The sequence below is a fragment of the Alternaria rosae genome (assembly GCF_020736505.1).
Source record: "Alternaria rosae strain MPI-PUGE-AT-0040 chromosome Unknown BKA58scaffold_3, whole genome shotgun sequence".
NCBI classification, from domain to species: Eukaryota; Fungi; Ascomycota; class Dothideomycetes; order Pleosporales; family Pleosporaceae; genus Alternaria; species Alternaria rosae.
Genome location: NW_025763572.1, coordinates 2,116,632 through 2,142,501, shown reverse-complemented (window position 1 = coordinate 2,142,501; position 25,870 = coordinate 2,116,632). Strand labels below are relative to the sequence as shown.

General features: G+C 50.7%; 9 protein-coding genes across 9 annotated transcripts; 5 read left to right on the top strand and 4 right to left on the bottom strand.

Moving 5' to 3' along the window:
• Window positions 1-2,143: 2,143 nt before the first annotated feature.
• BKA58DRAFT_400010 (ribosomal protein L22e) lies at window positions 2,144-2,661 on the top strand (the record flags this gene model as incomplete). Its single annotated transcript, XM_046171575.1, has 3 exons — window positions 2,144-2,155; window positions 2,237-2,478; window positions 2,535-2,661. 3 exons carry the CDS (start codon window positions 2,144-2,146, stop codon window positions 2,659-2,661), a joined length of 381 nt encoding a protein of 126 aa, XP_046027830.1.
• A 2,725-nt stretch (window positions 2,662-5,386) lies between these two features.
• BKA58DRAFT_380582 (uncharacterized protein) lies at window positions 5,387-7,443 on the top strand. The gene has a single exon (XM_046169922.1). It carries the CDS (start codon window positions 5,676-5,678, stop codon window positions 7,029-7,031), a length of 1,356 nt encoding a protein of 451 aa, XP_046027829.1. The 5' UTR covers window positions 5,387-5,675; the 3' UTR covers window positions 7,032-7,443.
• A 769-nt stretch (window positions 7,444-8,212) lies between these two features.
• On the bottom strand, window positions 8,213-11,674 carry BKA58DRAFT_129858 (heterokaryon incompatibility protein-domain-containing protein). The gene is made up of 4 exons (XM_046164365.1): window positions 9,639-11,674; window positions 9,363-9,576; window positions 8,820-9,299; window positions 8,213-8,762 (listed from the first exon to the last, which is right to left on the bottom strand). The coding sequence occupies exons 1-4, from the start codon at window positions 11,182-11,184 to the stop codon at window positions 8,591-8,593; spliced, it is 2,412 nt and encodes an 803-aa protein (XP_046027828.1). The 5' UTR covers window positions 11,185-11,674; the 3' UTR covers window positions 8,213-8,590.
• BKA58DRAFT_380578 (uncharacterized protein) lies at window positions 11,282-13,055 on the bottom strand. Its single transcript, XM_046169921.1, has 2 exons — window positions 12,192-13,055; window positions 11,282-12,142 (listed from the first exon to the last, which is right to left on the bottom strand). The coding sequence occupies exons 1-2, from the start codon at window positions 12,790-12,792 to the stop codon at window positions 11,682-11,684; spliced, it is 1,062 nt and encodes a 353-aa protein (XP_046027827.1). The 5' UTR covers window positions 12,793-13,055; the 3' UTR covers window positions 11,282-11,681.
• A 2,499-nt stretch (window positions 13,056-15,554) lies between these two features.
• Window positions 15,555-17,079, bottom strand: BKA58DRAFT_335261 (chaperonin 10-like protein). The gene is made up of 4 exons (XM_046168238.1): window positions 17,000-17,079; window positions 15,900-16,944; window positions 15,758-15,827; window positions 15,555-15,703 (listed from the first exon to the last, which is right to left on the bottom strand). Exons 1-4 carry the CDS (start codon window positions 17,014-17,016, stop codon window positions 15,591-15,593), a joined length of 1,245 nt encoding a protein of 414 aa, XP_046027826.1. The 5' UTR covers window positions 17,017-17,079; the 3' UTR covers window positions 15,555-15,590.
• Window positions 17,080-19,231: 2,152 nt separating this feature from the next.
• On the top strand, window positions 19,232-20,605 carry BKA58DRAFT_380571 (small GTPase superfamily). Its single transcript, XM_046169920.1, has 7 exons — window positions 19,232-19,472; window positions 19,521-19,574; window positions 19,657-19,752; window positions 19,801-19,980; window positions 20,030-20,074; window positions 20,122-20,224; window positions 20,281-20,605. Exons 1-7 carry the CDS (start codon window positions 19,443-19,445, stop codon window positions 20,388-20,390), a joined length of 618 nt encoding a protein of 205 aa, XP_046027825.1. The 5' UTR covers window positions 19,232-19,442; the 3' UTR covers window positions 20,391-20,605.
• A 247-nt stretch (window positions 20,606-20,852) lies between these two features.
• On the top strand, window positions 20,853-22,576 carry BKA58DRAFT_129826 (vacuolar membrane protein). Its single transcript, XM_046164364.1, has 2 exons — window positions 20,853-21,236; window positions 21,301-22,576. The coding sequence occupies exons 1-2, from the start codon at window positions 20,985-20,987 to the stop codon at window positions 22,507-22,509; spliced, it is 1,461 nt and encodes a 486-aa protein (XP_046027824.1). The 5' UTR covers window positions 20,853-20,984; the 3' UTR covers window positions 22,510-22,576.
• BKA58DRAFT_129764 (pseudouridine synthase) lies at window positions 22,577-24,302 on the bottom strand. Its single transcript, XM_046164363.1, has one exon. It carries the CDS (start codon window positions 24,122-24,124, stop codon window positions 22,643-22,645), a length of 1,482 nt encoding a protein of 493 aa, XP_046027823.1. The 5' UTR covers window positions 24,125-24,302; the 3' UTR covers window positions 22,577-22,642.
• Window positions 24,303-24,417: 115 nt separating this feature from the next.
• BKA58DRAFT_380569 (uncharacterized protein) lies at window positions 24,418-25,705 on the top strand. The gene has a single exon (XM_046169919.1). The coding sequence runs from the start codon at window positions 24,519-24,521 to the stop codon at window positions 25,617-25,619; it is 1,101 nt and encodes a 366-aa protein (XP_046027822.1). The 5' UTR covers window positions 24,418-24,518; the 3' UTR covers window positions 25,620-25,705.
• The last annotated feature ends 165 nt before the right edge of the window (window positions 25,706-25,870 follow it).

Genomic DNA, 25,870 nt, shown 5'->3' with positions numbered 1-25,870 from the left:
TAGGGGTCACTCGAGAAGCCTGAAAACCACATTCGACAAACTTGTGCAGTGCCAGCTCATTCCATGTAACCTGGACTCGGACTGCATTGATAACGGTTGCGCCTCCTGCCAATATGCCTATGCCGCCTCTTCTCGGAATGTGTTTTGAATATCTACCTGCAGCTAGTACACAGAGTTGAGGACGGGGGCCTCATATCACGGTATATAACGCGGCAGTCAATGAAAGAGATGCATCGGCTAATGTTTAACGAAAGCTTGTACCAGAATCGGCCAGATAGTACAGTTTCTTGCGACACCTAATTCACCACATTTTGCCATCAACCCACCCTGAAGCAGCAGTATCGTGCCTACTATTTCTCATTCACACATGTGCTCAGATCGCATCTTTCATGGCTTTCCACTATCGTACGGTTCGGAGACTCCGCTAACATTGAGTGAAATGCGTGACCTATGATCAGCGAGCTCGTAACGGACGCTTTGTACGCTTACCTGCACTCTTGACCTTGAAGTCATAAAAGTCTCCATTATTTTCCCTTCTCATGATCATCAACACACTCTAAAAGGCACAACTCAATCTACACGCAATATTCAGTACGATCCGCTCGCTTCTCTACGCAGCCAACCCATCCGGGATCAGAATGAGTTGATTGCGGCACGCAAGCCTCGCACTCTTTCCAGAAGAACTCCGCACCGATCTCGATGAACTACACAGATACTTTCCTAGCCTGGCTATCGTGGTACCAGGAGTATTCTCCCAGGTATCGGCAAAAAATGTTGGCTGGTTCTTCGCGACACTAGAGAGGACTGCTATCATTCTGACGACTTTCCTATCACAGCATCCGACTCCGGAGCAGATCCAGTGTTCCTGCGAAGACTTGCATAAGTACATGGCACTGGAATGTCGTGAATGTCCCGCAATCCGCGAGTTAGACCTTAGAGAACTCGCCACGTTTTGCGAAGCAAAGCTAGAAGCCCACCGCCTTTCCGGCCCTCGAGCTTTCAGGGAGGAATCTAACTTGCCTCCGCTAACTAATCTTGAAGCCTTTTGGATTGCTCAAGCTTCCCTTGAGCCCGTGACAGTACAAGTGTTAGGTGCTGTGGCCCAAGCGCACATACCTACGTGCCGCTCGAACACGAGCTTCCGCGAGTTCGTCGACGCAAGTTGGGGTTACAAGGATGGAATGTTGCACAGCAGCACAGATCTTCCCTTCAGATTCCTAGGAGGTTCTGACGATGATGTCGACTAGGACATGGGGGACGATCTTCAACCGACTGGCGAGCATATTTTGCTCGAGGATTTCTGCAAACCAGTGCAGAGCGTTCTTGAGGGTGTCGTATGCGCCGTATGTATGATCGGCGTCCACAAAGACAACAAGAACGAAGAACGACCGGCAATTACGAAGTGTGCTCACTACTTTCATCAAGTCTATCTAGACAGCTGGTCAACGAGTCAGCTATGAACGGGGCGAACGCATGCCCACAATGCCGTGCAGAGATGTGCCAAGCTCGCGCACATGAACCTGTTTCATAGCTCGAGAGTGAGACGCATGAGACCGAGGATGACAACTTCACCAACTCTATGCAAGAGGAGACCTTGTACGACGAGGGTAAAATCAATCGCGAAAGTGGTTTGTTCTCGCGTCTGCGCAGCTGATTGCGCTTGAATTGAGGAAGACTCTCATCGATAACGCTGTGATATGCAGATGGGATGTCGGAGTGACCATGATAGCCTTTTCGATAATTCATAGGGGTTTCTTACTTGTATTCAACTGTTAGAAGATGCTTAGACGAGTGATCGCGTTGAGGGACGATGATGGCTGACTCGTTATGTGAATGCCGCAGCCGTATCGCGCCCTTAATGGAAGGCATGCGCGGGGTGTACTGAGTTTGCGAAATGCAATAAAGATTGTCAGGGCGTTTAATTGCTATGAGGCATCAACAACGACGGTGATGACCTCAGATACCGAGCTGCGCGAACAATCGGCGTGACTAACCCTTTCGGGGCTAGTACCCCACCATCGTGCCGGCAATTTTGAACTGCTCGAACTTCTTGCGCACCGCGCGACACTCACTCGTTCTCCAACCCCTCCAAAACAGACGCAGGATATCCATTTCTTTGCGCTCCCCTCCCCATACCGTCAAAATGTCCACCACCGTACGTACAACCGCTTTGCTGTCCAGCGCAAGGGAGCACTCCACGCGCACAAGAACAGTAGGCTAAGTACTCAAGTTACAGAAGCGCTCCGCCGCCGCCAAGAAGGGCCAAAAGGTCACCAAGAAGTTCATCATCAACTGCTCGCAGCCCGTCAACGACAAGATCTTCGACATCCAGGCTTTCGAGAAGTTCCTGCACGACCGCATCAAGGTCGAGGGCCGCACCGGTAACCTCGGTGATACCATCCAGATCAGCCAGCAGGGCGATGGCAAGATCGAGGTCATTGCGCACCAGGAGTTCTCTGGCCGCTACCTGAAGTACCTGTATGTTAAGCACCTAGCCCTCCTGACAGGAAGAATGTTAGCTAATAGCTTGACAGCACCAAGAAGTTCCTCAAGAAGCAGCAGCTCCGTGACTGGCTCCGCGTCGTTTCCACCTCCAAGGGCGTCTACGAGCTCCGCTTCTTCAACGTCGTCAACGACGAGGCCGATGAGGACGACGAGTAGATCTACGATACCACTTAAAGATACCAACATGGCTTGCATAGTGTGGAGTCTAGGGTTCGGACAATAGGATGAGTGAAGGTCTACATGGCATGTAGCACGATCTAATGAATTGATGCACCTGCCACTTCTCAATTGCATGTTCTTGCGTGATTTATTCTCTACTTTGAAAGTCTTGGTTTCAATGCGATGTCCGAAACACTCCTTCTACGCTAATGGAGCTTTCTGAGTCTGACGGTGGGGCATACATGGCGTGAGTCTGTCTACAGGAGTAGAGATCCCGGAGAAAAGTTTGCAATGTCACACGCGAGGATACATTTAGCTCGAATCGAATGGCATACCCACTTACTCCACACGATGCTAGAGAGAAGGTTGCAATATCTTCCGCGCAAGCGCTGACTGTGGAGCATGCGTCGCGCCTACCCAGTCGCGTTCCTGGACACAGCTGGGAAAGAAACTCAATCACAGCGCATCGTCTTCAATGGTACGAATGGCAGTTGAATTAGAAGGTCTTATCACATCGAATGGCTTAAGTCGTTTGAAAATACGCAAGGAGACGTCGAATCCACCATGTCTTCAGTCAAGGCTGTTCCAGGTAGGAAGTGAGGATGCAGATTTGCGCCGCTCTGGTGTTTTATGGGGCGTGGAAATTCTTTCTCCATGTACTAGAAAAAGTTGTTGCATTCTGTCCACGGTAGATCGACAGACGTGGGAGATCTTAGTACTGTTCTCATGCGGGTACTAGCGATGCGTTGATGCGGGTACACTCGTTGCGAGAAAACCATGCCTCACCAAACACGATCCACTTGGTATAGTGCGTGTTCAGACGTGTCCTGGTGACGCGCTTGCGTGTATCACCTGTCAGCTGTGAGTGACACGCGCAGAGATTTCTGAATATGCCCGGAGGTAGTACTACAGGACAAAAGGCAAGCGGTTATCGGACTGGAGGAATTCGATGTGTTCCGGATGCTACTCCGCATTCCGATCCGGGGTTGCTCGGCGTTCAATACAGAAAGCAAGACCGACGAAGCTAGAAGCTATGATGCTACTTCGGTTCGTGACAATAACAGCCTTGACAAGACGGAAACGACCTCGATGCAAAACGCGCCACAGCGGGAGCGCCGTGCAAAACAGGATTGAAGATCAAGAGAGGTATACCGAATCGGCCCGTTGTACGTTGAAGCTTTGCGCCAGGGTGAGGCTCCAGAGAGCCGCAATGCAGGGCACCGTTCTTGAGGTCTAGACACCGCGAGTTGTGTCTACATTCAGCAACCACAAAAGCGGTGAAATGGTGTTCGTGCTGCCAGTGTGGTCCCGCCATGACACGTTCACGGGCCATTGGATGGCGTCAGTTTCAGGTCAAATTTCGCCATGATGACTCTAACCCTGAAGCTACGCGTGGCATGCTGAGTTGCACATGTCAACGGGAAAGAGATCCCTGAACGAACCATGGGTGCGCCACATGGACTCAGTGTATGGTTCAGGTAGCCAGAGATATGCAAAGAATGCAATTGTTTTACCGAATCGGGCGCTTCAGTCTTGGCAGATCGCGGACGCCATGCAAGCGTCACCGTTGTTAAGCGAAGTATCGTGAGATTTCTAGGTGGTGTTTGGAGGCTCCGTCTGCCCTGATCCACATGTACTCGTCGGGCATTTCCGACGCGAAAGTGGCTGCGTGATCGGAACCGGTGCGGTTTCCATCGAGTAATGTAGACCAGTCTGGTCCCTCAACAAGTGGATGCTTTGACACGACGCATCGTAAGTAACAGCCAATATCGGGCCGGAACGCCAAAGTGTGTAAAGAAGCTGTAAAGGATCTGGGACAGGTGGAGTACCCAGTCAGCGTTTCTGCTCGCTCCACGGTGGATGTAGGAAAAACTCGTTGCATTACCTAACGCCGGCGCGGCTTGGCATCTTTCGCCATCACGATGCAGCACAAATATGACTGTGAATTGACGAAGACGTTGCACAATTAGCAGTGCGCAATGTGGTCGAGTAGGGCGCGTAAGCGGTCATCAAACACATGTCAGGTGCACCTTCTGACGTGACGATGCGCGCCCTTGAAGAGTGCGGGGAGGCGCGCCGGTGTATGGGCAGCCCGAGGAGATGCTCGAATATTCGTCCCCAGAGTCGCACTTTGCAGGCGATCACAACGCCATGTTGCGGGGAACAGCGCATCAGATGTGCGTCAGCGAATGATGGCTAGCGGGCGGACAGTGTGCCGTTGCGATGGACGAGCACCCCAGGGTTTTCCGGGTGGAGACTGTCTGGTACAATGTGTGTGCTGAAATGAATGGCCGTCGGCGAGTCACATATGTTGGCCGCATAGTCAAGCCACCACGGTGCTTGTTGGCGGCGGCCAAAGCACGAGCTGGAATTCGGAATGCGTTCGGGCTGGTGGTGAATCGGCGGTCAGCAGTACAGCGAGCGCTTGGTAATGCAAGATGATGGGTAATGCGTTGCATACGCCGGAATAGGGCGCGACAGTCACGACGCTCTCGTACCAGCTCAGCTGAGAAGGTTGTTGACGTCTTTTTAGTTGGCAGGCACGACAGCTACTGGGCGATCGCGAGAGCGGCAGGCCGTGCGTTCCTTCCTCCTGACCCAAAAATTCCATGGAAGGCGCAGGGGTGTGCCTGCCAGAACCCGTTAGCGTGGCGTGCGCAATCCCTGCATCTGGTATAACCGATGAAATCATGCGAAATCGAGTTTCTCTCATGTAAAACTTCCCTCAAAATGCGTCTACGTCTTTAAATAAGACCACGCCCTACCCCGAGCTACCCCTTTGGTTACTTTGACAGCTAGAATATGTTCCTGCCACAGACTCTCTATAACCACCTCCATTCCCACAAGGTTAACTCTTGAACGCCGCCGCTTTCAACAGTAGCTGCACCTGCATATCGGATCTCGGCCCACTCCCTCACTCGATTGGACAGCGCCTTATCTCGCAGATTCACAGCTGCCAACATCCACTCACGTCACTCAATCTCAGCCCTACCCCGGATTCTTTATCAGACATGCCCGGTCGCCTGTTGAGTACCCTCGCGAGGGTGGCACCCACACCATTGCCTAAATTGGACCACGTCAAACCGCACGCCGAAGGCCTGCTTCCGCCAGTCTACTCCTACGACGCACCCCGCGTAAAAGCAAAGTCAAAGTCGGAAGAGTCGCTCGTCATGGACATCTTCAACCGCCACAAGCATGACAAGCATGCGAAAGAAAAGGACGAAGTCAAGAAGAGCCCCAAGGTTGAGGCCCAGGGCGCGGCTTCCATGAACATGAGCGTTGAGTCGCCGCCCATTGTCTTCTACAACAGCCCCCAGTCTTCGACCGGCGCTATTTTTTCGGGTCAGCTCGTCATCAACGTTCATGACCCCTACGTCACCGTGGAAAAATTCGAGATGCGCATGCTCGCCATCGTTTCCACTAAGAAGCCTGTCGCCCCACACTGCCCCGATTGCAGCACGCAAACCACCGAAATCCACAAGTGGGAGTTCCTGACGCATCCTACTTCGCTGCGTCATGGCCCACACACATTCCCCTTCAGCCACTTGCTGCCGGGACACTTGCCTGCGACTACACATGGTAGCCTCGCCACAGTCGATTACTATCTTTCCGCTGTTGCTACTACCTCATCGGGTAAGATTACCTACAAGCGCAATCTTGACATCAAGCGCGCCATCTTTCCCGGAGCCGAGAAGCACTCTATTCGCATCTTCCCTCCCACAAACCTTACCGCTTCAGTGAAGCTACCACCGGTCATCCACCCGATTGGTGACTTTCCCATTGAGATGCGCCTATCTGGTATTGTGCAGAACAAAGGAGACTCACAAACACGATGGAGGCTCCGCAAGCTCAACTGGCGCATTGAGGAGACCCAGAAGTTCATTGCTCCAGCCTGTGCCAAGCACATCTCCAAGGTCGGGGGCGAGGGCAAGGGTGTCCTTCACGAGGATGTTCGCGCCATCGCCAGCGAGGAGGTCAAGACTGGCTGGAAGACCGACTTTGAGAAGGGCGAGATTGACGTCGAGTTTCAGGCCGCCTGCAACGTTGGCCTCAAGCCTCTTTGCGACATGGAGAGCCCAAGCGGCATGAGCGTCAAGCACAACCTAATCATTGAGATGGTCGTCGCCGAAGAGTGGGCACCCCTCAAGAAGCTCAACCAAGCCACTCCTACTGGCGCCGCTCGCGTTCTCCGTACTCAGTTCCACCTCGTGCTCACTGAGCGCTCTGGTATGGGTATTGCTTGGGATGAGGAGCAACCTCCTCTCTACGAAGACGTTCCTATCAGTCCCCCGACTTACGTCGACGACTGCGAATTTCCTTTCTCCAACAGCAGCTCCCGCTCTGGTAGCTTCAGCCTGGAGCAATAACCGCGAGCTTCCTATTTCCTTTCTTCGCTTATACCCCATTTCACGATGAGATCATCGACGCTTCACGAATCTCCTTACTGTGCCATTGGTCTATTTTCGCTTGGAACCATCACTAGTGGACTGTAGGATATACCCGGCGTCGCGTTTACATGCTCGCCACTCTTATTGGATTTTTTGTACGGCGTTCGGTTCATTGCTGGCGTGCTTGGGTTGAGCCACTCTTGCATCGATGGGACATATCCAGCAGGCGTTTTCCTTGGTACAAAGAAAAGTTCAACTCATAGATCATATTTTGTGACTGGCATAATAGGACGTAATACATAGTACAAGCAGAATCAATTTCTACGCTCCGACATGTCCTTCTCCCACGTCCTTTTGAGGTATATTCCAAACAATTGACTGCCTTCATCACTGGGTACATGAATACAGAGGTATACACCACCCATCGAGGCCTTCCAAGAACTGTTTGTGGCGTACACTTCTTCACACAACTAACAGTATCACCGCACCGCGCCCATCAGTCAGATCAATGCACACCGCTTCATCCTCCTCCCGTCGGATGCGCCTTCCTAAAAGGGATCTCACGATAATCGCCCCTTATAACTCGTACCACAAAGCTACAACATGAAAATCCTTCAACCACGTTCCACACTAGTCAAGATTCTAGAACACACTCCCCACATCCCTGATACTTGCACCATGGTACCAGCATACCTCGCATCGGCACTTCGGTACCATACGCCAGTGACACATAACATGCACTTGAGCGGGTACGTTACCTGCTCGCCCTGACACCTTTCACCCTGGCCCCTGTCGGGGATCACTCGCATGGCCGGGCTTCTCTACCGAACCGGTACTTTTTAGGCTCCCGGCCTAGAATAATTGGCATGCCAGGGCTCGGACGTGCACGACAAGATGGGAATGTGAAATCTTCCATGTTTGGTGATGCGGCATGTCTGGATGGGATTTCCTATTCAGGTTATCCGCTTCTGACCGAGGTCGTCAGCTCAGATCGAAACCTTCTGCATGTTTGCGCATGTGTCACTGAAAAGCTTGAGGATTGCGGCTCTTCTTTCAATCTTCGCCTTTGTCTTATGGTGTCAAGTACGGTATAGGTACATGTGAAAGTGTCGGCTTATGGGCCCTGTTGCCGAGGTCCCTTGTGGGGTACGGCTACATCACGTACATCACGAACTTTGTTCCAAGCCATCACCACTCTTGAAGTACATCCTCAATGAACCGTGTGCACCCTGAGCTTCCAGTGAAGCACGAAGTGCAGTATCCTTCCGCAATTGCAGCATAAAAATCACTACCACCAGCCCTTTCTCTTGGACACGCACACCCCGGCGTGTTCGCAGCAAGATCCTACGGAACTGCACAATCATTCGAAGGCAAAATAACAGCAACGTATACTGACCCGGCATTCTTGCTTTGGGAGCTAAAAGCAAGCCGTGATGTAGGCGGCGACGGCAAAAGTAGATGTTCAATCTCATTCACACCTGAGGTCATGAAGTACTTGCACGCGGATTTTTCGATATCGAGTCGCGACAGCCGTTGATTCATTGAATAACTATAGAGCCACTTCGGGAATGAGCTGGCGTTTTGTGAAAAAGACCCGAAATGTCCCGACACTTAGCCAGGAAAGGAAGCGTCAAAGAAAGCATGCCGACTCGCTCCCACACAACAGGATTAGAATGCGGTACCTTTCGCAATGTTAAGAAACGTGCCGCGCTTCAGGTACACGAAGTTAGTGTTTGTCTCATATACAGTTCGTACGGATGCACTTACCCATGCTCGACATCTAGGAACCTCCCTACAAAGATCAAGACACTTATGAACTCGCCAGAGCCATGTTTGGCAGTCCACTCTTGTTGGGTTATGGAAATAGACATGCTGGTGAAAGCGAGGCGACCACCTATTCTCCACCAGTCTGTGGCTTTGTCAAAACGGTGAGACATTCTCCGTTCGCGACCAATCCTCCCAACCAGTCTGCCCCACGACCACTCGCGATTTTCTACCTTGACTGGTTGAAACTTGTTCAAGAGGTATGGATTCTTTATTTCCATCGTGGAAAAGGTGCCGTTAGCCAGACGAAGCGCTGAGCTTCGGTCTAACAACCGTACTACTTCTGGACGTCCAGGATGAGAGAGATAGATGTTCGCACCCCAAACGATACTTGGGCTTGTAGCGTTGATGAGATCACTCAGATAAGCGCAATATTCAGTATTGGGAGGCAGCCGCCAACTAACTGTACCGCCCCAGCCAGCCCTAAAGTTAAAGATACGAAGTCAGTCTATGTCTTACACGCAGCTCGCGCAATGGCTCTCTTACCAGGTCCACGAAGGTAAATGGGCACGCCGCCTACATGTTTCGGAGATAAACATGGCCTCATGTGAGCCCGCACGGTGGAACCATGACGATATAGCCAAGGCGAGGGTGATCTGAGCGGGGGCAGCGGTTCCAGCAATGTCGCCCGTCCACAACGGTATTCCGTGAAACATGTGCAGCGATGTAGTTTGTTCATACATTCCAACAATACCCTGAACTATACATGGCGCAGAAGTCAGTACTCATAGCACAAGCGGTTCTCAAAGGTAAACTACTCACAGGCTGGCAGGGTATCTGTATCTTGTGTCAAGCGTCGTTTCGTAAACTCACGCATATGCTCACACAGCCCTCGCAATTGGGCCCCAACAGTGATCTCCTGAACGACAGGAAAGCCATAGTCTAACCGATATTCCTCGTCATTAGCGATGACCAAGTCTCCTTGATGCGCACTACTGCCTCCGCTGAACGCACCGCCTTTGAATATGCCAGTCAGCATGAAGTCTACTAGAATGCTGTTGGGATCGTTCTCATGGCTTATGGGTTGGTGGAACAGCGTCACATCCGCGCTTTCATTCGAAGCCATACAGCGACATTCCCAGTAGGTCTGGTGTTCTGTGAAGACGATACGGCGGTTGGAGAGAACTCCTTCTTGGTATGTCCAGCCGCGGGTCCAATATTGCGACTGTAGTATTTCGCGTCGAGGGTCAGGGAGTATAGAAAGGAGTAAGCTTCCGCTGTCGGTATAGTACTTTGGCTGCGGCTTGCGAGGTGTCTTTCCTACTCCAGGAAGACCATGGCTAGCTCCACTTCCTGCAGTTGCTACGATGGTGAACTCGGCTGCTTCGTATATGGTTGTCATTCTCGAAATCAGGTAGCCTTTCTCTTCTGAATCCGCCTGGTTTATGCAGCTCCGATCAACCCAGAGATAGGTAAAGTCGAACTTGCGTGTGACCTCGACTGCGTCCATGACAGTCGCCGGCCAGTCTTCCAGATCGGCGGGCGTAGATCCCCAAACATAGCTTAAAGCAGCGTACGGAGTTCCCCACGGCTTGTCTTCAACCTCGGGAGGATCCTTGGTACAGTTGATCAGACGAAAGCCTCTGGTTACCGGTTCTTCCGACGCACGTTGTTTGCAAGCGGCACCGTGTCCACTGCGACAGAAATCGAGCCAAGCCCGTAACCGCTCAACATCAAATGAATCCATGAGCTCTCTTGCTCCCAGCAGGTTCTGATTGAGACCGTCGCTGGGTTCGGCAGCCGGCTTGCAGAAGATGGCCCCCACAGCCGGAATCTCGTAGTCTAGCCATGTCGCATCGTGCCCGGTTGGTGGGACCGACTCTATATCTGGCAGGACTGCCATGAACACTGTATCGTGGCGTTCTTCGAGGAAGTCGGGTTCTTTAAACGCGGTTCTTACCCGATCTGCATTGAAGAGCCAAGCATCGGTGCTACGGAACGCAAGTAGTTTGTAACGTTCATGTACATCTGGCTGAACTCTGACAGATCGAAAGAATTCGCACAGTGGACACTTTGATGGCTTGGACAGTCGAGTGCCAAACTGATGCACAGAAACTGCATCATCGTAGAAGTGCCTTCCATCGTAAGCTTCGTAGAGCTTAGACACCTTGTCCGGGTCGTAAACTCTGAGTTTGTAATACTTGTGGGCCGCTTCGAAACCCTTGTCAATGTTAAGCGTTTGACATGCCGTACACAGTGGTGATGTTGGATCGATGGCTGGTTTAAGTCGTTTCCTTCCTTCAGCATTGTCTTCCGGACTGGCTTCCTGTCTTCTTTTGCCTTCCCTTTTCGAAAAGGAGGCGCTCATATCGCTTCCAAATTAGAAGTATTTGGTAATGTAGGCTCGTCAGGATTTCTTCGTGAGATGCGCGATGGTAAGTTCCTCTTGGTACTAATTACTATGTCGCATTCTCTCGAGAGTGTCATAAGTTACTTCGGAGTATTGGAATCGATTCATTCGGAACCTGATGGAATGTATGCTCGTATTGGTACACACAGCTGAGTGCAGATCGGCGTTCAACACAGCCTCCTTGCTGCCTGAAACCAGCCTTAGCGCCGCCACGAGCGCGTCCACCCAACCTGAGCGAATAGCAACAACGATCGTTTTCTTCTCCATATAATCATTTTCGCGCACTAATCCCACATCAGGATGTTCTGCGAATTGAGGCTGATCGAATCCTACGCAGCGAGCAATTCGTGACCAGGCGCGAATGCAAATGCGGTCGTCGAACGACAAGTTCTCACAGGCTGGCCTTGCTTCAGATCTGGAAGGTGGTACGCTTTGCTTTCACTTCAGCCAATCGTTCACTTCGCTCCCACTTTGACTACCAGCTTTCCCTTCGCTCTACCTGTTCTGAGCTTCTCATAAGCTTCGGGTACATGCTCGAAAGCAAAAACCTCACTTATGACAGGCTTCACTTTCCCGTCCGCAACGAGCTTTCCCAACTTCGTGAAGTCTTCGAAATTCGTAGATGCAAGACCAAAAGAGAATGGCCGTTGCCCACCTCCGAGCCACGTCGGTACCAAGAAGCGGAATGCGAGATCGTAGATAAAGGGTAGGCTCACTTGAGATCCGATCTGAACGTATTTCGCTGCAGGCTTTGTGAAGGAGGGTGATTTCCAGTACAGCTCGAACTGGTGTCCGACGTTGTCGAGGACCATGTCATAGTGTCTTGAGCTGCTTGCCAGAATGGCAGGCACATCGTTCTCGCGATAGTCGGTGACTTCGTCTGCCCCAAGATCCTTGCAAAGCTGAGTATTTGCGCCTGTGAAAGATCAGAGAAATGCGTTACTGTCGCGACTGTGGACCCTTACTGGAGCAGGTTGTCGTAACATAGCATCCCAGAGCCTTTGCGATCTGAATGGCAAAAGTACCCGTACCACCTGAACCACCGTTGATTAGTATTCTATCACCGGCTTTTACATTCGGTGCAAGGCACTGATATGTAACAAGACCGCAAACTCCCAGGGCTGCTGCCTGCTCGACTGAGATACCATCGGGCATCGGCACGGTGCCAGCTTTTGAACCAACGATGTATTCCCCCAACGTGCCAAACTGTTGCTTGGGTTCGAGCTTGCCAAAAACCATTTGCCCCACCGTGAGATCGCAGTCTGGTCCCACTTCAGCGACTCTTCCAGCGAAATCAAGACCGGGGGTTGCTGGTTTGGGGATGGCCATTCGCCCAACGATGGGTAGCTCTGCAAGCTTGTAGTCGACCTGGTTCAGAGCAGCAGCGTGAACTTGAATCAGAGACTCTCCACTTGCGAGTGGCCGCTTCGCTGTCGGCAGCGGTACTGACTCATTCAGCTGTATTGCTTCCTCGAGCGTAGTGCTACATGTTGACCATTGCCATGCTCTCATCGTCGCTGGCAAGCGCATCGTCTCGGTTCCGGTAGTAGTAGTTTGCGACATCATTCAAGTAACACTGAAAGCGAGGTAGGAAAGATGAGAGGCGAAAAGACTGAAGTGAAGCTCACATCCGATGCGCTGTCATATACAATTGTGTTGTGGCTGGTCGTCAACCAAGACCATAGCTAACATACGGATCCCCGCACGGGGAAGCTGCGAAGAGACCACGGTTGACAGGGCAGGATGAGGAAGCCATCACGACCCATCGAGCTCGATCATCAGAAATCGTGTACAGAGGAGTAAACTCTCAATGCTATGCATGGGAACTGGATTGAAATAAGTGAGGAAGCAAAGGGCATGCGCGCAGAGTGATCGAGACTGCTGGGCTGCTAGCGTCGGACTTCGTATTCCCACTACCTAGGCAGCTACTACCCAACACCACCGCCAAACATCCTTCACTCGCGTGGCCTTCCGCCTGCTGACTGTGCAGTATCTACCGTTCGCGCAAGAAGTTACTATCCTCTCCAATGATAACCTGCTCGTCGTCGGACACGTTCCCTTCAGCGATGCCATCCATATCGTGCCTCGTTCGCGTGTCGGCCGTACGGCCCCTCCACTTTGGACGCTTTGGCTCACCAGCTGCATATTTCGCAAGCATAGTACTGATAGATGGAGGCGGATCTTCTTCTTCCATGTCCTCTGCGTCGCCTTTGATGTGGCTGTCCATCGCTTCCTTAGATCCCTCATGGTCTGACATCCTTCCCTGCTCAATATCGTTAGGGGTCTCGTCATTCGTGACACAGTCCTCTGCTCTGGATTTCCTCCTCGCGCACTCGTTCTGATCTTGCGCCTTTCTCTTGAAACCGGCGCGAATAAGTATCCGGGTCTGATCATTGTTGTCGCCCTTCACGAGCATGGCGCCTAAACTTGCAAAATCGCCCTCGGCTGTCAAACAATAGGGCTAGAGAGATACTGGAGGCACGACTGCATAATAGAAAGCATAGTATTGTTCTGGTACGACTAGAGACGAATCGCTATCGAGCTACGATAGCGATCGCTAGGCTTTTATACCAAAGGCTTAGTCATTACAGCCTATTCTAGGCCGAGTCCTAACATCTGCATTCTTTGTAAGAAAGTTGTTAAGCTTATACTTTAGGTTATCTAATGCCTTAGAGTCTTATTTATAGAACTTTTGCTAGTCTATTACTAGCACACGTTTGTTTTGTAGTCTACTAAGGCAGTTAATGTTGTAAGAGGCTACGCTTAGAGAGCTACTGTATAAGTATACTAAAGTTATATTTAATAGAGAAAAGAACTATAGACTACCTTATTCTAAAGGTTTTTTAGTAGTAGCTTAGATTAACCTTTAGTCTAAGGTTCAGAGGTTTAGTCTAAGCGTTGTTTAGACGCGTGCGGTTGTAGACTATGCACTTGCACACGTAACTAAGATATTATCAAGGAATAAGCTAACTAGGCTTCAGCCTATCACATATTGCAGGAATGGGATATTAAGAAAGTGGGTGTTAATTGTTGTAGTGTTTTATTATCATAGCTCAGCTTATGTCTATGCCCTTGCGCGGCACGAATAGTAACGGAGTTCTAGTTTACAACAGCGCTTAGCCTAGGACAATAATACTAAGTGTAAGCTAGTAGGTAGAACTGTTCCGCACTATCTGAAAGGCATAACTGTCGCGCTGGTCCACTTGCACTACCTATGCCTGAGACCATAGTAGTCCCGAGCTCTTGAGAATGAAGCACTACCTTTCCGGAGACCTGGTTGTATTGCGCTCGGCTTTATACGATCTATCAGCACTGGTCTGCCCGTAGAGTCGATATTTGAAGCACGCGACAATCGCTTTACCACCCTATCTTCCTGGTATATATCTACTGATAGGGTAATTACCTCTAGCAGGAATGAAAAGCTACTATCCTTGAACGGATCCAACAGATAGCAGGCGATACATAAGAACTCCAAACGCTCTTGACGTTTATGATGCAACCTATCGAGTAATATCTTCACCTTCAAATGTGTGCGCTAAGGGCTCCGGCATGCTTTGTCGGTTGTATTAGTTCATGAGTACAAAGCTTTTTGGCCCCAATCTAGTTCTTCCAAGGACTTCCAGCTTCGCGCATGTCTTGTAGATGCAAGGAGTTGTGTAAAATATTAATCCGTTATATCTGTAAGGAACGAAATAGAGCACAGTACTACAATGTTCAATAGTGGAAGCGCATTCTCAGTCAGATATCCTCCACAAAGAATAGCTTAGTGCTCTCAAAATTAATTTTGTGTGCAGAGCTGCGCTCATCGTGGTGATTGTGACAGTGGTAGTGATGTTGGCTGTTACCAACGCTGGCATTATGGCCATGTGCAGATGCTTGAGCATCGTGGTGTCGCTCCCACCCGATGTGTGGGAGGAGGCCGATGGATGATAACAACGCTCTAGCATTTTCTAGACAGTACATTCAATTACTAAGTATTTCTCTTCGAAAAGTGACTCGCTGGCTACACCTTCCAGAACGGGGCCTAGTGGGGGGAGGATATCGCGATTTGTGGCCTTATGCTGTTGCTTCTATTGGTGGAGCTATCCATACCTCAGCGTGTGATGTGCAATTGACGGCTGGTGTGGGACTTAGTCCGCAGTCAGTATGTCGTGAGAATTCGAACTGCTTTATGTTACTGCATCTCATAGGTAGAATAGTGCGGAACACGGACATGGGCTGCATAATCCTCTGTTACTTCTGCTTAACTATAGCTACTTTGGATCGGCTCTTCATATATGAAAGATGCTCTTCCACCGGCAAGAGATGGGGAGGTGCGATATAGGCATGAAAAATAAATGTCTAGCATTATATATGGAGAAATGCTAATTGTCACTCTGGGATTTACCAAAAGCAGTCTCAAGGCAAACCTTCAATCCTCCAGGTACCTGATGATTATAGAAATCCTCGTAGGCTTGAGCGACATTTTCGAATTTGTCTAAGTCACAATGGTCAGAAACATCTTTTACTACGACTGCCTGCTTGGACGAACCTTTGTGTCCAAACAAGAACGAAGGATCATATTTGCCCTCAGTAACCAGATCTAGAAGGAATGGGAAGTACTGCAAAGTTCGAGCGATGATCGTTAGCAATCAAAAGAAAGTCAGAATCCACCTTGGATTATGCGCACTCACCTTTTCAGCGTAGAGCTGTCCGCCTCGCAGGGTGATCGCCTTTTCCATCAACATTCCGATAGGGAAATTGTTTGTTGAATAAAAGAAGTCGCCAATCAGAGCGATGTTTCCTCCCTTCCGCGTCGCTTTGATCACCGCACTCACAGTGTCCGAGCTATCGCCCTCGATGCCCAGCGACTTCATAGTCGCGTGAGCAATCGAGTTCGTGCTTCTGAAACCACTTGCTTCGATACCGCGATCTAGGCCATGTGGTTCGCGGGACAGAATGTACTTTGCCGGGTCGCGGTGTTCATTCACATCAACCGGAATCATGCCGAAGGATGCCGCGATGCTGAGGCGATGGGTGTCTTTGTCGACCGCGTAGACTTTTCGGGCTCCACGAAGCTTTGCCAATCGCTGGATCGAAAGACCGACCGCGCCACAGCCCCAGACGCCAACAACATCACCTTTACCTACTTCAGCGAGCTCACAACCGTGCCAGGCAGTAGGCGTCACATCTGCAAGGCCGAGCAACTGTTCAGCGGGCGTGTCCTTCGGAGTTTTGACACAGACAAGATCTCCGTTTGGAACGCGGCAGTATTCCGCTTGGTTGCCAGGATATCCTCCGGTGACCATGGAATAGCCGAAGATGCCTGATAGCCGGTGTCCGTACATCTGCCTCATCTCTTGAGATGGATTGGTCCGGTCACACAGAGAAAACTCTTTGCGCTCGCAATAGAAGCACTCGCCACAAGCGATGACCGGTAAGATGATGACCCGGTCCCCTGCTTTCAGCTTCTCGACCTCAGGCCCAACATCTTCGATAATACCGATGGCTTCATGACCCATAATCAGGCCCTTTTCCATCACTTGATCCATATCACCGGCGTACATGTGCAAATCTGAGCCGCATATGGTGCAATGCGTGATGTGTACAATGACATCTTTAGGCGCGGTAATGGTGGGCTTGGGTACAACGCCCAATTGGATCGACTTTTTACCGGTCCAGAGGGCTGCCTTCATCTTCTCAGTAGCATGCGGCTCGTACGCGGTCGTACGGACCGGTCTTTGATTCAAAGTTAGAATCGTTTTTCACAAATCTTCGAAGATGAGTTACTCACTCTTGAACTTCGGTCATTGTGGAGTATTAAAATTGACAAGTTGTTGGGGTCGACCAGTGTATCTTATGTTAGACCACGACTTCGTCCTCTTCGTTACTTGGTCAGTTTGTTGAATATGGTCTTGGTGATATATGAATATTTACAGACTTTGACTGCAGTTCAGATTAAATATGCGAAACCATAGTACTCATCTTTAAGGATGATGATTTTGTAGTTGCGTCACTATGACTGGGCTGCCGCTTATTTCATCATGATTTTTACACGATGACTGAACTTGCGCATGATATGATAATATCGAAATAATATGAACGAAGTATTTTGTGTACAGCTTGACGACATTCCTACCTAATCTGTTTGTAAACTTTTCAGGGCACCCATAGATAACTAAGTTTCGCTTACCCCAGTCAAGACAACGCTCTCTGCTTCGTCATTTGTGCGTCACAGATAGGTCGCTCAGTTGGATAGGAGCTGTTGTAAGTCAAAAATGTTCGCAGAGTCTGAATTGGGCAAATAAAGGATAAAGACAAAAAAGGTGAACCTAGTTGCTATTCTCAATGTCAGGCGGGTAGTCCTTCACGGCGGTCTGTGACTATAAGTCCGGTATAGTAAGAGCTTACATTCGACGTTCAAGTACTGCGAATGGCAGATCAAAGGTCGAGTTTGTGTGGGAAGTGTTCTTCGTTGTGGCGTGACCACTGCGCTGACCGTTGCGTATTGTTGAACGGACATTAGAGGACGTTGAGAACAGCAAAGGGACATAGGGGGCAAATAGAACAGGCGTGACAGAAGACGCGAGTGAGTCTTTTCTAGGTTTTCAGTGGGCTAGAGAATTGTCTTAGTGCTGGCCAAGAACGTCTAGGCTACCAAAGAAGCAGTTACATAGCTTATAGCTAAAGGTTTCTGCATGCTTTTGTAAGTTCTCTTCATGTTGTTTAAGTGCTTTCTCGCTGCTAAAAGTGCAATTGCACAATACACAAAGGCTTATTACAAGTCCTGTTCAAGTCTGTAGTAGATTTATAGCTTAGAATTAAGGCTACATAGAAAGTGCTAACAATTGCTAAGTTTAGCTTATAAGACATAAATTAGAACAAGGTTACTATTTTATATAAGTTCTATACAACTTTAGAGTTAATAGTAAAGTAACACATTACGTGTCAGGCCAACTACTATTAACTGATACGGGATGCTTGAGATGGTGGAGTTATAGTATATTGTCTGGCAAAGATAGACGAATCGTTGCCAACTCGGCTACGATTCCTAAGAGTTACTTATACTCGCACTAGCGCTAGTCACCTGATGTATTAGGGCGCAGGCTCCTGACAAGCGCCATGAAGTGCGCGTGAAGGGAATCCGCATTCGTCATAGCGAAGAATTGATCTGCGTAGCTATAAGGCTCTTTGGATGATTTGGAGAGGTTCGAGTGTATCAGCAAAGGTGAGGATAGAACGCACTATCAAGACTACAGTGGTTGTGAAATCTGACGCTTTGCCAAGACATGTTTGCATTCACTGACTGGACCCCGTCCCTCCCAGTTCATTCGATCAGAAATCAACGATTGAACACTAGTAGATTACTGATAGCTTGACTGTATAAGTTTGCTATCAGAGACCAAACATGCGTAGTCTGACAAAGCGAAGTGTTCGTGCTGGGCTTGAGGAGCGATACATCTACATTGTCTTTCACCTCAACTCTATAATATGTTTCCTTACCAGTGATGATGGGCCGTTTGAACTTCTCTAGAGCTTTCGAGCATATTCCTGCTTATCTCTAGAGCAGGAGCACAATATAATATCCCATTTGGTGCCATCCGAATGATGTAAAGGAAGCGTCGTACGCGTACAAAATGGGGACTGCGGCTGGAGTGTTCATTAATCGTATCTGTATCAGAATTTTGACACTGGAAAGATAGTTCTACGAGCGACATGTGAGCAGGCCCGTACTGGCAGCCTTAAACTTTACCGCTAAGGCGATCGACTGGTAGCCCTGGAGGTATCGGTCAGGTTCGCGGTCGCACTAGGTTGGAGATTGGCGACGACACCAGCAACTTTTGGAACTTGATATATAGATGAAGCTCTCCTTGAGGAACAGTCGTGGATCAGCCGCTGGGTTAGACGGTCAATGTGAATGCGGTGTCAGGTGGGCGCGTGGGTTGACCACCTCAGACGGGCGGCTAGCGTGATGTCCGTGCCCAGCTTGACATCAACCATCATCGATCTCTGGTAACGAAGCTACACCTATCCTCACCGTATCTGCGCCATAAACGCAGTGCATTGATTTCCCTACTCGACTAACATCCTGGAGACCCAGATATTGGCGTCGCATACCCTCTACCTCGGCCTAGTATCCGCGCAGCCAACTCCGCACCACCTCGAAGCATCTAGCTTCGCGCCTCGAATCGACCGCGCCGTTCCTCGTCTTCCTACCTACACACACACTCTACAAGATGGCATCAAGGAAGAAGGTCCTCCTTAAGGTATTCCAGCTCCCGACAGGGCCTGCCCATCACGGCTAATGCGCGCAGGTCATTATCCTCGGAGACAGCGGGGTCGGCAAGACGAGCTTGATGAACCAATATGTACGGAGAACCCATCGTAGAACCACCCGGAACACGATTGATAGCTAGAGGCTATGGAAACTGGCTTACACGTTCTCTACAGGTCAACAAGAAGTTCAGCGCAAGCTACAAAGCGACGATTGGTGCCGATTTCCTAACCAAGGAAGTGCTGGTCGACGACAGACTGGTTACGATGCAGGTGTGTACATGTGAATTTGTGCGCTTGGATCTTATTAACCTACGATAGCTCTGGGACACTGCCGGTCAAGAGCGCTTCCAATCGCTCGGTGTTGCCTTTTACCGCGGTGCCGACTGCTGCGTGCTCGTATACGACGTCAACAACTCAAAGAGCTTCGATACCCTAGACAGCTGGAGGGACGAATTCCTGGTTCAGGCCAGCCCGATGGATCCTGAGAGCTTCCCATTTGTAGGTGCATACGGATAGATTGGATGTGTACCTGTATTGACCCAGACAGGTTGTCATTGGCAACAAGATCGATGTGGAGGAGAGCAAAAGGATGGTAAGTATCTGCCGCGCCCGTTCAAGGCTTCAAGCTAACAGCGCCAGATCTCGTCTAAGCGCGCCATGACATTTTGCCAATCGAAGGGTGGTATCCCGTACTTCGAGACCAGTGCTAAGGAGGCCATTAACGTCGAGCAAGCTTTCGAAGGTAAGTTAGACTCAAAGTCATCTCTCGACCCCGCTTTCAGAAGCTGACATCCGTAGTCATCGCACGACAAGCTCTCGCACAGGAGGACGTGGGTGACTTCAGCAACGACTTCCCCGAGACAATCCCGATCGACCTCAAGGGCAGCGAAGGCGGTTGCGCATGCTAGTGTATGCCATCACGAAATAAGCGACGTTTATGAGAGCCGACAGTGGAAGCTCATCTGCCGCAATGCCGTCTTGCATCTGGAGTTCGCATGGAGTTTGGTGTTGAACATGCTTCTTGAGCAGGAGGATCGCTTAGTCCTGTAATTTATCATCACGGATGGGGTCATTGTCACCTAGTCGATATAGCTGCCCAAGAATATACGAATACATACATGAACAGTTTCTTTGCCTGGAGTGGTATCCGACGCGTGCCTTCCGCCCGTGTAGCCGTGATGACGTGGGTCCGTGGCTAAGGCAGCACCGCCACAATTCCGTCAACGGGCCTCTTTGAGACACGAGGACACATGAAACTCGCAACCCCCGGAACTTAGGCACCCTCTCATCAAGTGTCCGCGTGTTACGCCGAACCACGCCGTGCCACGAGTTCATCATTTGCATCTTTCTCAGCCTTTGACAAACTACTGATTTCATGGGCGCTCGCATTCTCTTCCATGCCTCGACACGTACCCCGACCGTGAGCCCGCTTATCACCGAAGACCCTCCTTGACGGACCTGTCCTGTACAACCTACCATAATTTCTATTACACCCTACCAACATGATTCCCAGGAGGGAAGAAGATGTCGAGACGACGCCGCTCAGTCCACGCGTTAGCGACGTCTCCGACGAGAGCGCGTACTTGCGCGGGGAAGACTATCTCGAGAGCCCAGCGAGCGAGGCCAGCCAGTCCAGCCAGTGGGCCGAGGGACAGAAGAAGGGAGTATGGACGAGCAAAGTGCGCCACGCAGTAGGAATAGCCCTCCTACTTGCGACGGTTCTACTATGGACAGCTAGTAATTTCCTCGCGAGTGTACGTATCTCGCATCCCCTGGGATGGCATGGTAGTGGTAAGCGCATAGCTGACACGAAAACAGACGATATTCGCAGACGATTCCTACTCAAAACCTTACCTTGTAACCTACGTAAACACAACATTCTTTGTCATCCCTCTCCTACCCATGTTCCTCCACCACTTATGGGTCGACCGTCACCGTCCCAACAGCGCGCGCCAACACCGCCAACCCCTTCTAGCACACGCACGCGACCTCTTGCAACGGCGAGCAGGGAAGTGGAAACTCCTCCGTGAGCACGAGACTCCGTCTTCAGCCTCAGCCTCGAACAAATCTCGCAATGACGAAGCAACCGAAGTCTTGTTATCATCCTCGCTGCACGGCTCCCAAAGTTTCGCAACCGGGAAAACTGGCCGTCAGGGTGAGGACGAAGGCTTGACAATAAGAGATACAGCAAAACTGGCACTGGAATTCTGTCTCCTTTGGTTCCTGGCAAACTACTTTGCAGCCGCCTGTCTAGAGTACACAACCGTCGCCAGCTCTACTATTCTCTCCTCCACATCCTCCATCTGGACCTTGCTTCTGGGATCGATAATGCGCGTCGAACGCTTCACGCTGCTCAAATTCCTCGGCGTACTCGCGTCTCTCGGTGGTGTAGCCCTCATTTCCATGGTCGACGTTTCTGGCGAGACAGACGAGAACCGCGGTTCCTTCCCGCACAAGACACCAAAAGAATTGGCCATTGGCGACGTCATGGCCTTTGTTTCCGCCGTACTGTACGGTTTCTACACAGTCTTCATGAAGTCTCGGATTGGCGACGAGACAAAAGTCAACATGCCTCTGTTCTTCGGCCTCGTTGGATTGTCCAACATTCTGCTTCTCTGGCCTGGATTTATTATCCTGCATCTTACCGGCATAGAACCCTTTGAGCTCCCACCCACGTCGCGCATCCTCAATATCGTGCTCATCAATAGCGCATCGTCTCTCGTCTCTGACTTTTGCTGGGCGTACGCTATGCTGCTTACTTCCCCGCTAATTGTCACTGTTGGTCTTAGTCTGACCATTCCGTGCAGTTTGGTTGGGCAGATGCTGTTGGATTCGCAGTATGCATCGGCGTTGTATTGGGTTGGCGCGGCGATCATGGTGCTCTCCTTCTTGTTCATCAATCATGAGGATCGGAGAGATGAAGCAGAGGGGTTGCAGGGCGCAGATGATGCTGTGACGGAAGTACAGAGGGGCTTTCAGAGTCTGAGACAAAGTCTAAGCCGGAGGAACTCCACGACGGAGGTTTGATGTCAGATATCTGGGCTTGATACTCAAACTATTCATACACATAGTCTTTGAACTACTATTCATAACCAAATGCCATAGTCATTGTTACTGGTTCATGGGGTATCATAATGCAAGTCATAGTAGTACCAATTCCTCATTTCCGTCCACCGTCCATGTTTTTTGAGTACCCACTTCGTCCATACTTCCCCTTACCCTTTGAGTTCCACTTTTTACCACCACCCTTGTAACTCTTCTCCCGGTCATTGTCTTTCCTTTGCTCCATCAGATCCTTCTTCCTCCCCTCCCAGCTCTCGTCGTCGTCCAGTTCCTCAATTGGCCAACCCTCCTTCTCCATGAACTCTTCGAGCTGCTTCTGAAGTTGGGGCTCCCACTTCGATTGGTCTTCCAGATCCGTGTATTCTAGGACGTTCTGGCCGAGTGTGTAGTCGCCTTGGCGAGAGCGGATGAGAGACGACATAAGGCCGAGCGAGTTACAGGCTAGACCGAGATCATGGCAAAGAGAGCGTACGTAAAAGCCAGACGTTACTGTCATGCGAAGGCGGGCTGCTGGGGGTTGCGGAGTGGGCGCAGATGTAGCTGATGATGCGGTAGCGTCAGCGGGTTCAGCGGGAATATTCTGGGTGATTGTTGAGGTGTCTTCTGTTACTTGTGCTTGCTCCACCAGGGCTACAGGCTTCTCTTCGGTTGGCAATGATGCTTCGACACTGGCATCTGTGACGTTCTCCGCGGAGGTTTCCTCGGTGGGCGCTACCTCTGCTGGTAAAGCGCCGGACATGGCAGGCTCAGAGTCCGTCTTAGGTATCTTCGGCTGCTGCCCAGCGCCTTCAACGTGATCGTTTTCCGGTGATCTCGATCGCTTTCGCCCTCTTCTTGCCGCTGTATCGGAGTAGACTTTTGCGTCTTCTTTCCGGATACCCATCAGCTTCTTTGCGCCCTCCATTTCAGCACCATCCACCTCCTCCTTTGGCCAGCCAAAGTCATGGCTTCCGGGTTCCAGCCATTCGACAAGCTCCAACTCTTCTACCTCGACCGGCCGCGCTGCCACCTCTGGTATGTCCTTGCCCTCTCTAGCGTATTCGTACATCTTCTTGCCATCCACCTTAAGCGCAGAGAAAACGCTGGGCTTTTGCAAGATCTTGCCGCGGAATTGCGCTAGCTTCTCCTCTACCAATTCCTTTGTGACATGTTCGTAATCCGCCTTGCCGACAACTTTGCCTACAGCGTCGTAGCTGTCTGTCGCGGCGCCAAATAATACCACGCATTCGTATGTCTTGGTGCACTCGAGGAAGCGTTGTAAGCATTTGGTGCCCTTGCCCATGCCGACAATCAAGACACCCGTAGCCATGGGATCGAGGGTACCGCCATGACCGAGTTTCGCTTTGATGTTCTTAAGGTGTTTGGGCTTAGCGTCCGCGATGATGAGGGAGCGCTTCTGGGCTTCGAGCCAGGGTGCGAAGAGCGGCGAGCGAGAGAAGTGATCTTGGAGGTCGCGCAAGACGCCGGCGGAGGAGGCCCATTGAGGCTTGTTGATTGCGAAGATACCTTCGAGCACCTTGCGACTCTCGGCCGGTGGAGTAGTCATAATCGCGCGCTTTATCGAAGACGCGACTGGCATCAGTGGGGTGATGGAAGGAAGCTCGGAGCTCTAGCTACTAGGTAGGGTGGGATGTATTGAGGCCACCAGAGATTAACAGACTTGAATTGCCTACAGGCTAGCCAAAAATTTGCTCTGGGAAATCAGGTTGGAGTACACATCGTCTTGGGTACTACTTGTTTATCGAAATATAATACCATGTATGCAGCAACGCGAAATTTCCGCCTGCAGTTCCGAGAATATGCGCCAAGCCGGAAGGCGCGCTAGTGGGCGATCATCTCACATGTTTCTGCAGCTGCCTCGCGCTTGCGCCATTCACATCCACTTGCGACTTTCGTCTCCCCTCTCGATCCCACGCGCCAACGTCCCGCTCTGGGCCTCTGACTGCTCACGTATCCCTTGGCCTATCGACATCATGAGCGACACCAACAAGGACCTCGAAGATCTCGCCAAATCAACCACCGAGGACTTCTACGAGTTGCTTGGTGTAGCCTTCGATGCGCCGGAAGCTGCAATCAAGAAGGCTTACCGTAAAGCCTCAATTCGTTACCATCCCGATAAAAATCCCGACAATAAAGATGCTGCGGATCGCTTTATTTACCTAGGATGGGCTCGAGATATCCTCATAGATGAGAAGCTAAAGGGCGAATATGACCGCGCGCGTACCAGGCGGCGGGAGAAGGCGCTTCAAGATGAGCTTCTGGACGGTCGACGGCGCAAAATGAAGGATGACCTGGAAAGGAGGGAGCGAGAGGGCAAGGACTTCATGAACAACCTAAAGAGGAAGAGGGCGGAAGATATGAACGAGGCGGAAAGGAGAGAACAGGAGATACAAAGATTAGCCGAAGATGGCAAGAGGCGCAGAAAGGAGGCACAAGAGCGCATGGAGAAGAAGCGCAAAGAAGAGGATGAGGCAAGCTTCGTGGACGTAAGCCCTGAGCCACAGGCACCCAAGCCTGGAGACTCCGCCGAGATTGATCGCACAGTCAAGGTCCGGTTCCAACGAGAAGGCGACGCTACAAACTGGGATAAAGACAAGATCTCGAGCATGTTTGCGAAATACGGCAAGATCGACAGCGTTGTCATGGGCAAGGACAAGAAGATCCGACCATCGGGAGAGAAGCACCGCAAGGTCATCGCCATTGTCTTCATCATATACACACGTCTCGATCATGCGCACGCCGCTGTCTTGGACGCGAAGTCCGACTACCCGTCGCTCGAATCAGTGGCTTGGGCAAACGGCGAACCCGACCTCAAATCGCCAACCAACGACGCGCCCTCAGCTCCGTCAACACCTATATCTACACCGAAGAACCAGTCCTTTAGGTCATCATTCGGACCAGGCATAGGGAAGGGCCTAGGAGGTACCACACCACTTGGAACACCAAAGTTCTCCTTCAGCCCGAAGACACATAGTTTGGAGGAGGTCACCATGATGAGGTTGAAACAAGCAGAGAAGAAGCGGCTGGAAGATCAGATACGCAAGCAGGAGGCTGCCGATGAGGCTGCGGTATGATGAGATGACTTGATGAATTCGTTGTGTTAATCCAAGATACCCACTATTAGTATAATTTAATTTACCAGCTACATTGACTTTTTCCACAGTACATATCGCTTTCAAGTCCCGTTGTATGCTCTCGGTGTTGCCTTGGATCTTCTAGGCAATCCATGTCAGAGACCCCAGAAATGGGAACGCGACTGCACTTTAGGGAACGGCATCTAGTATCGTCGCAAAAGCTAAATTTTGTGTAGCTGTATCTTTAAGGA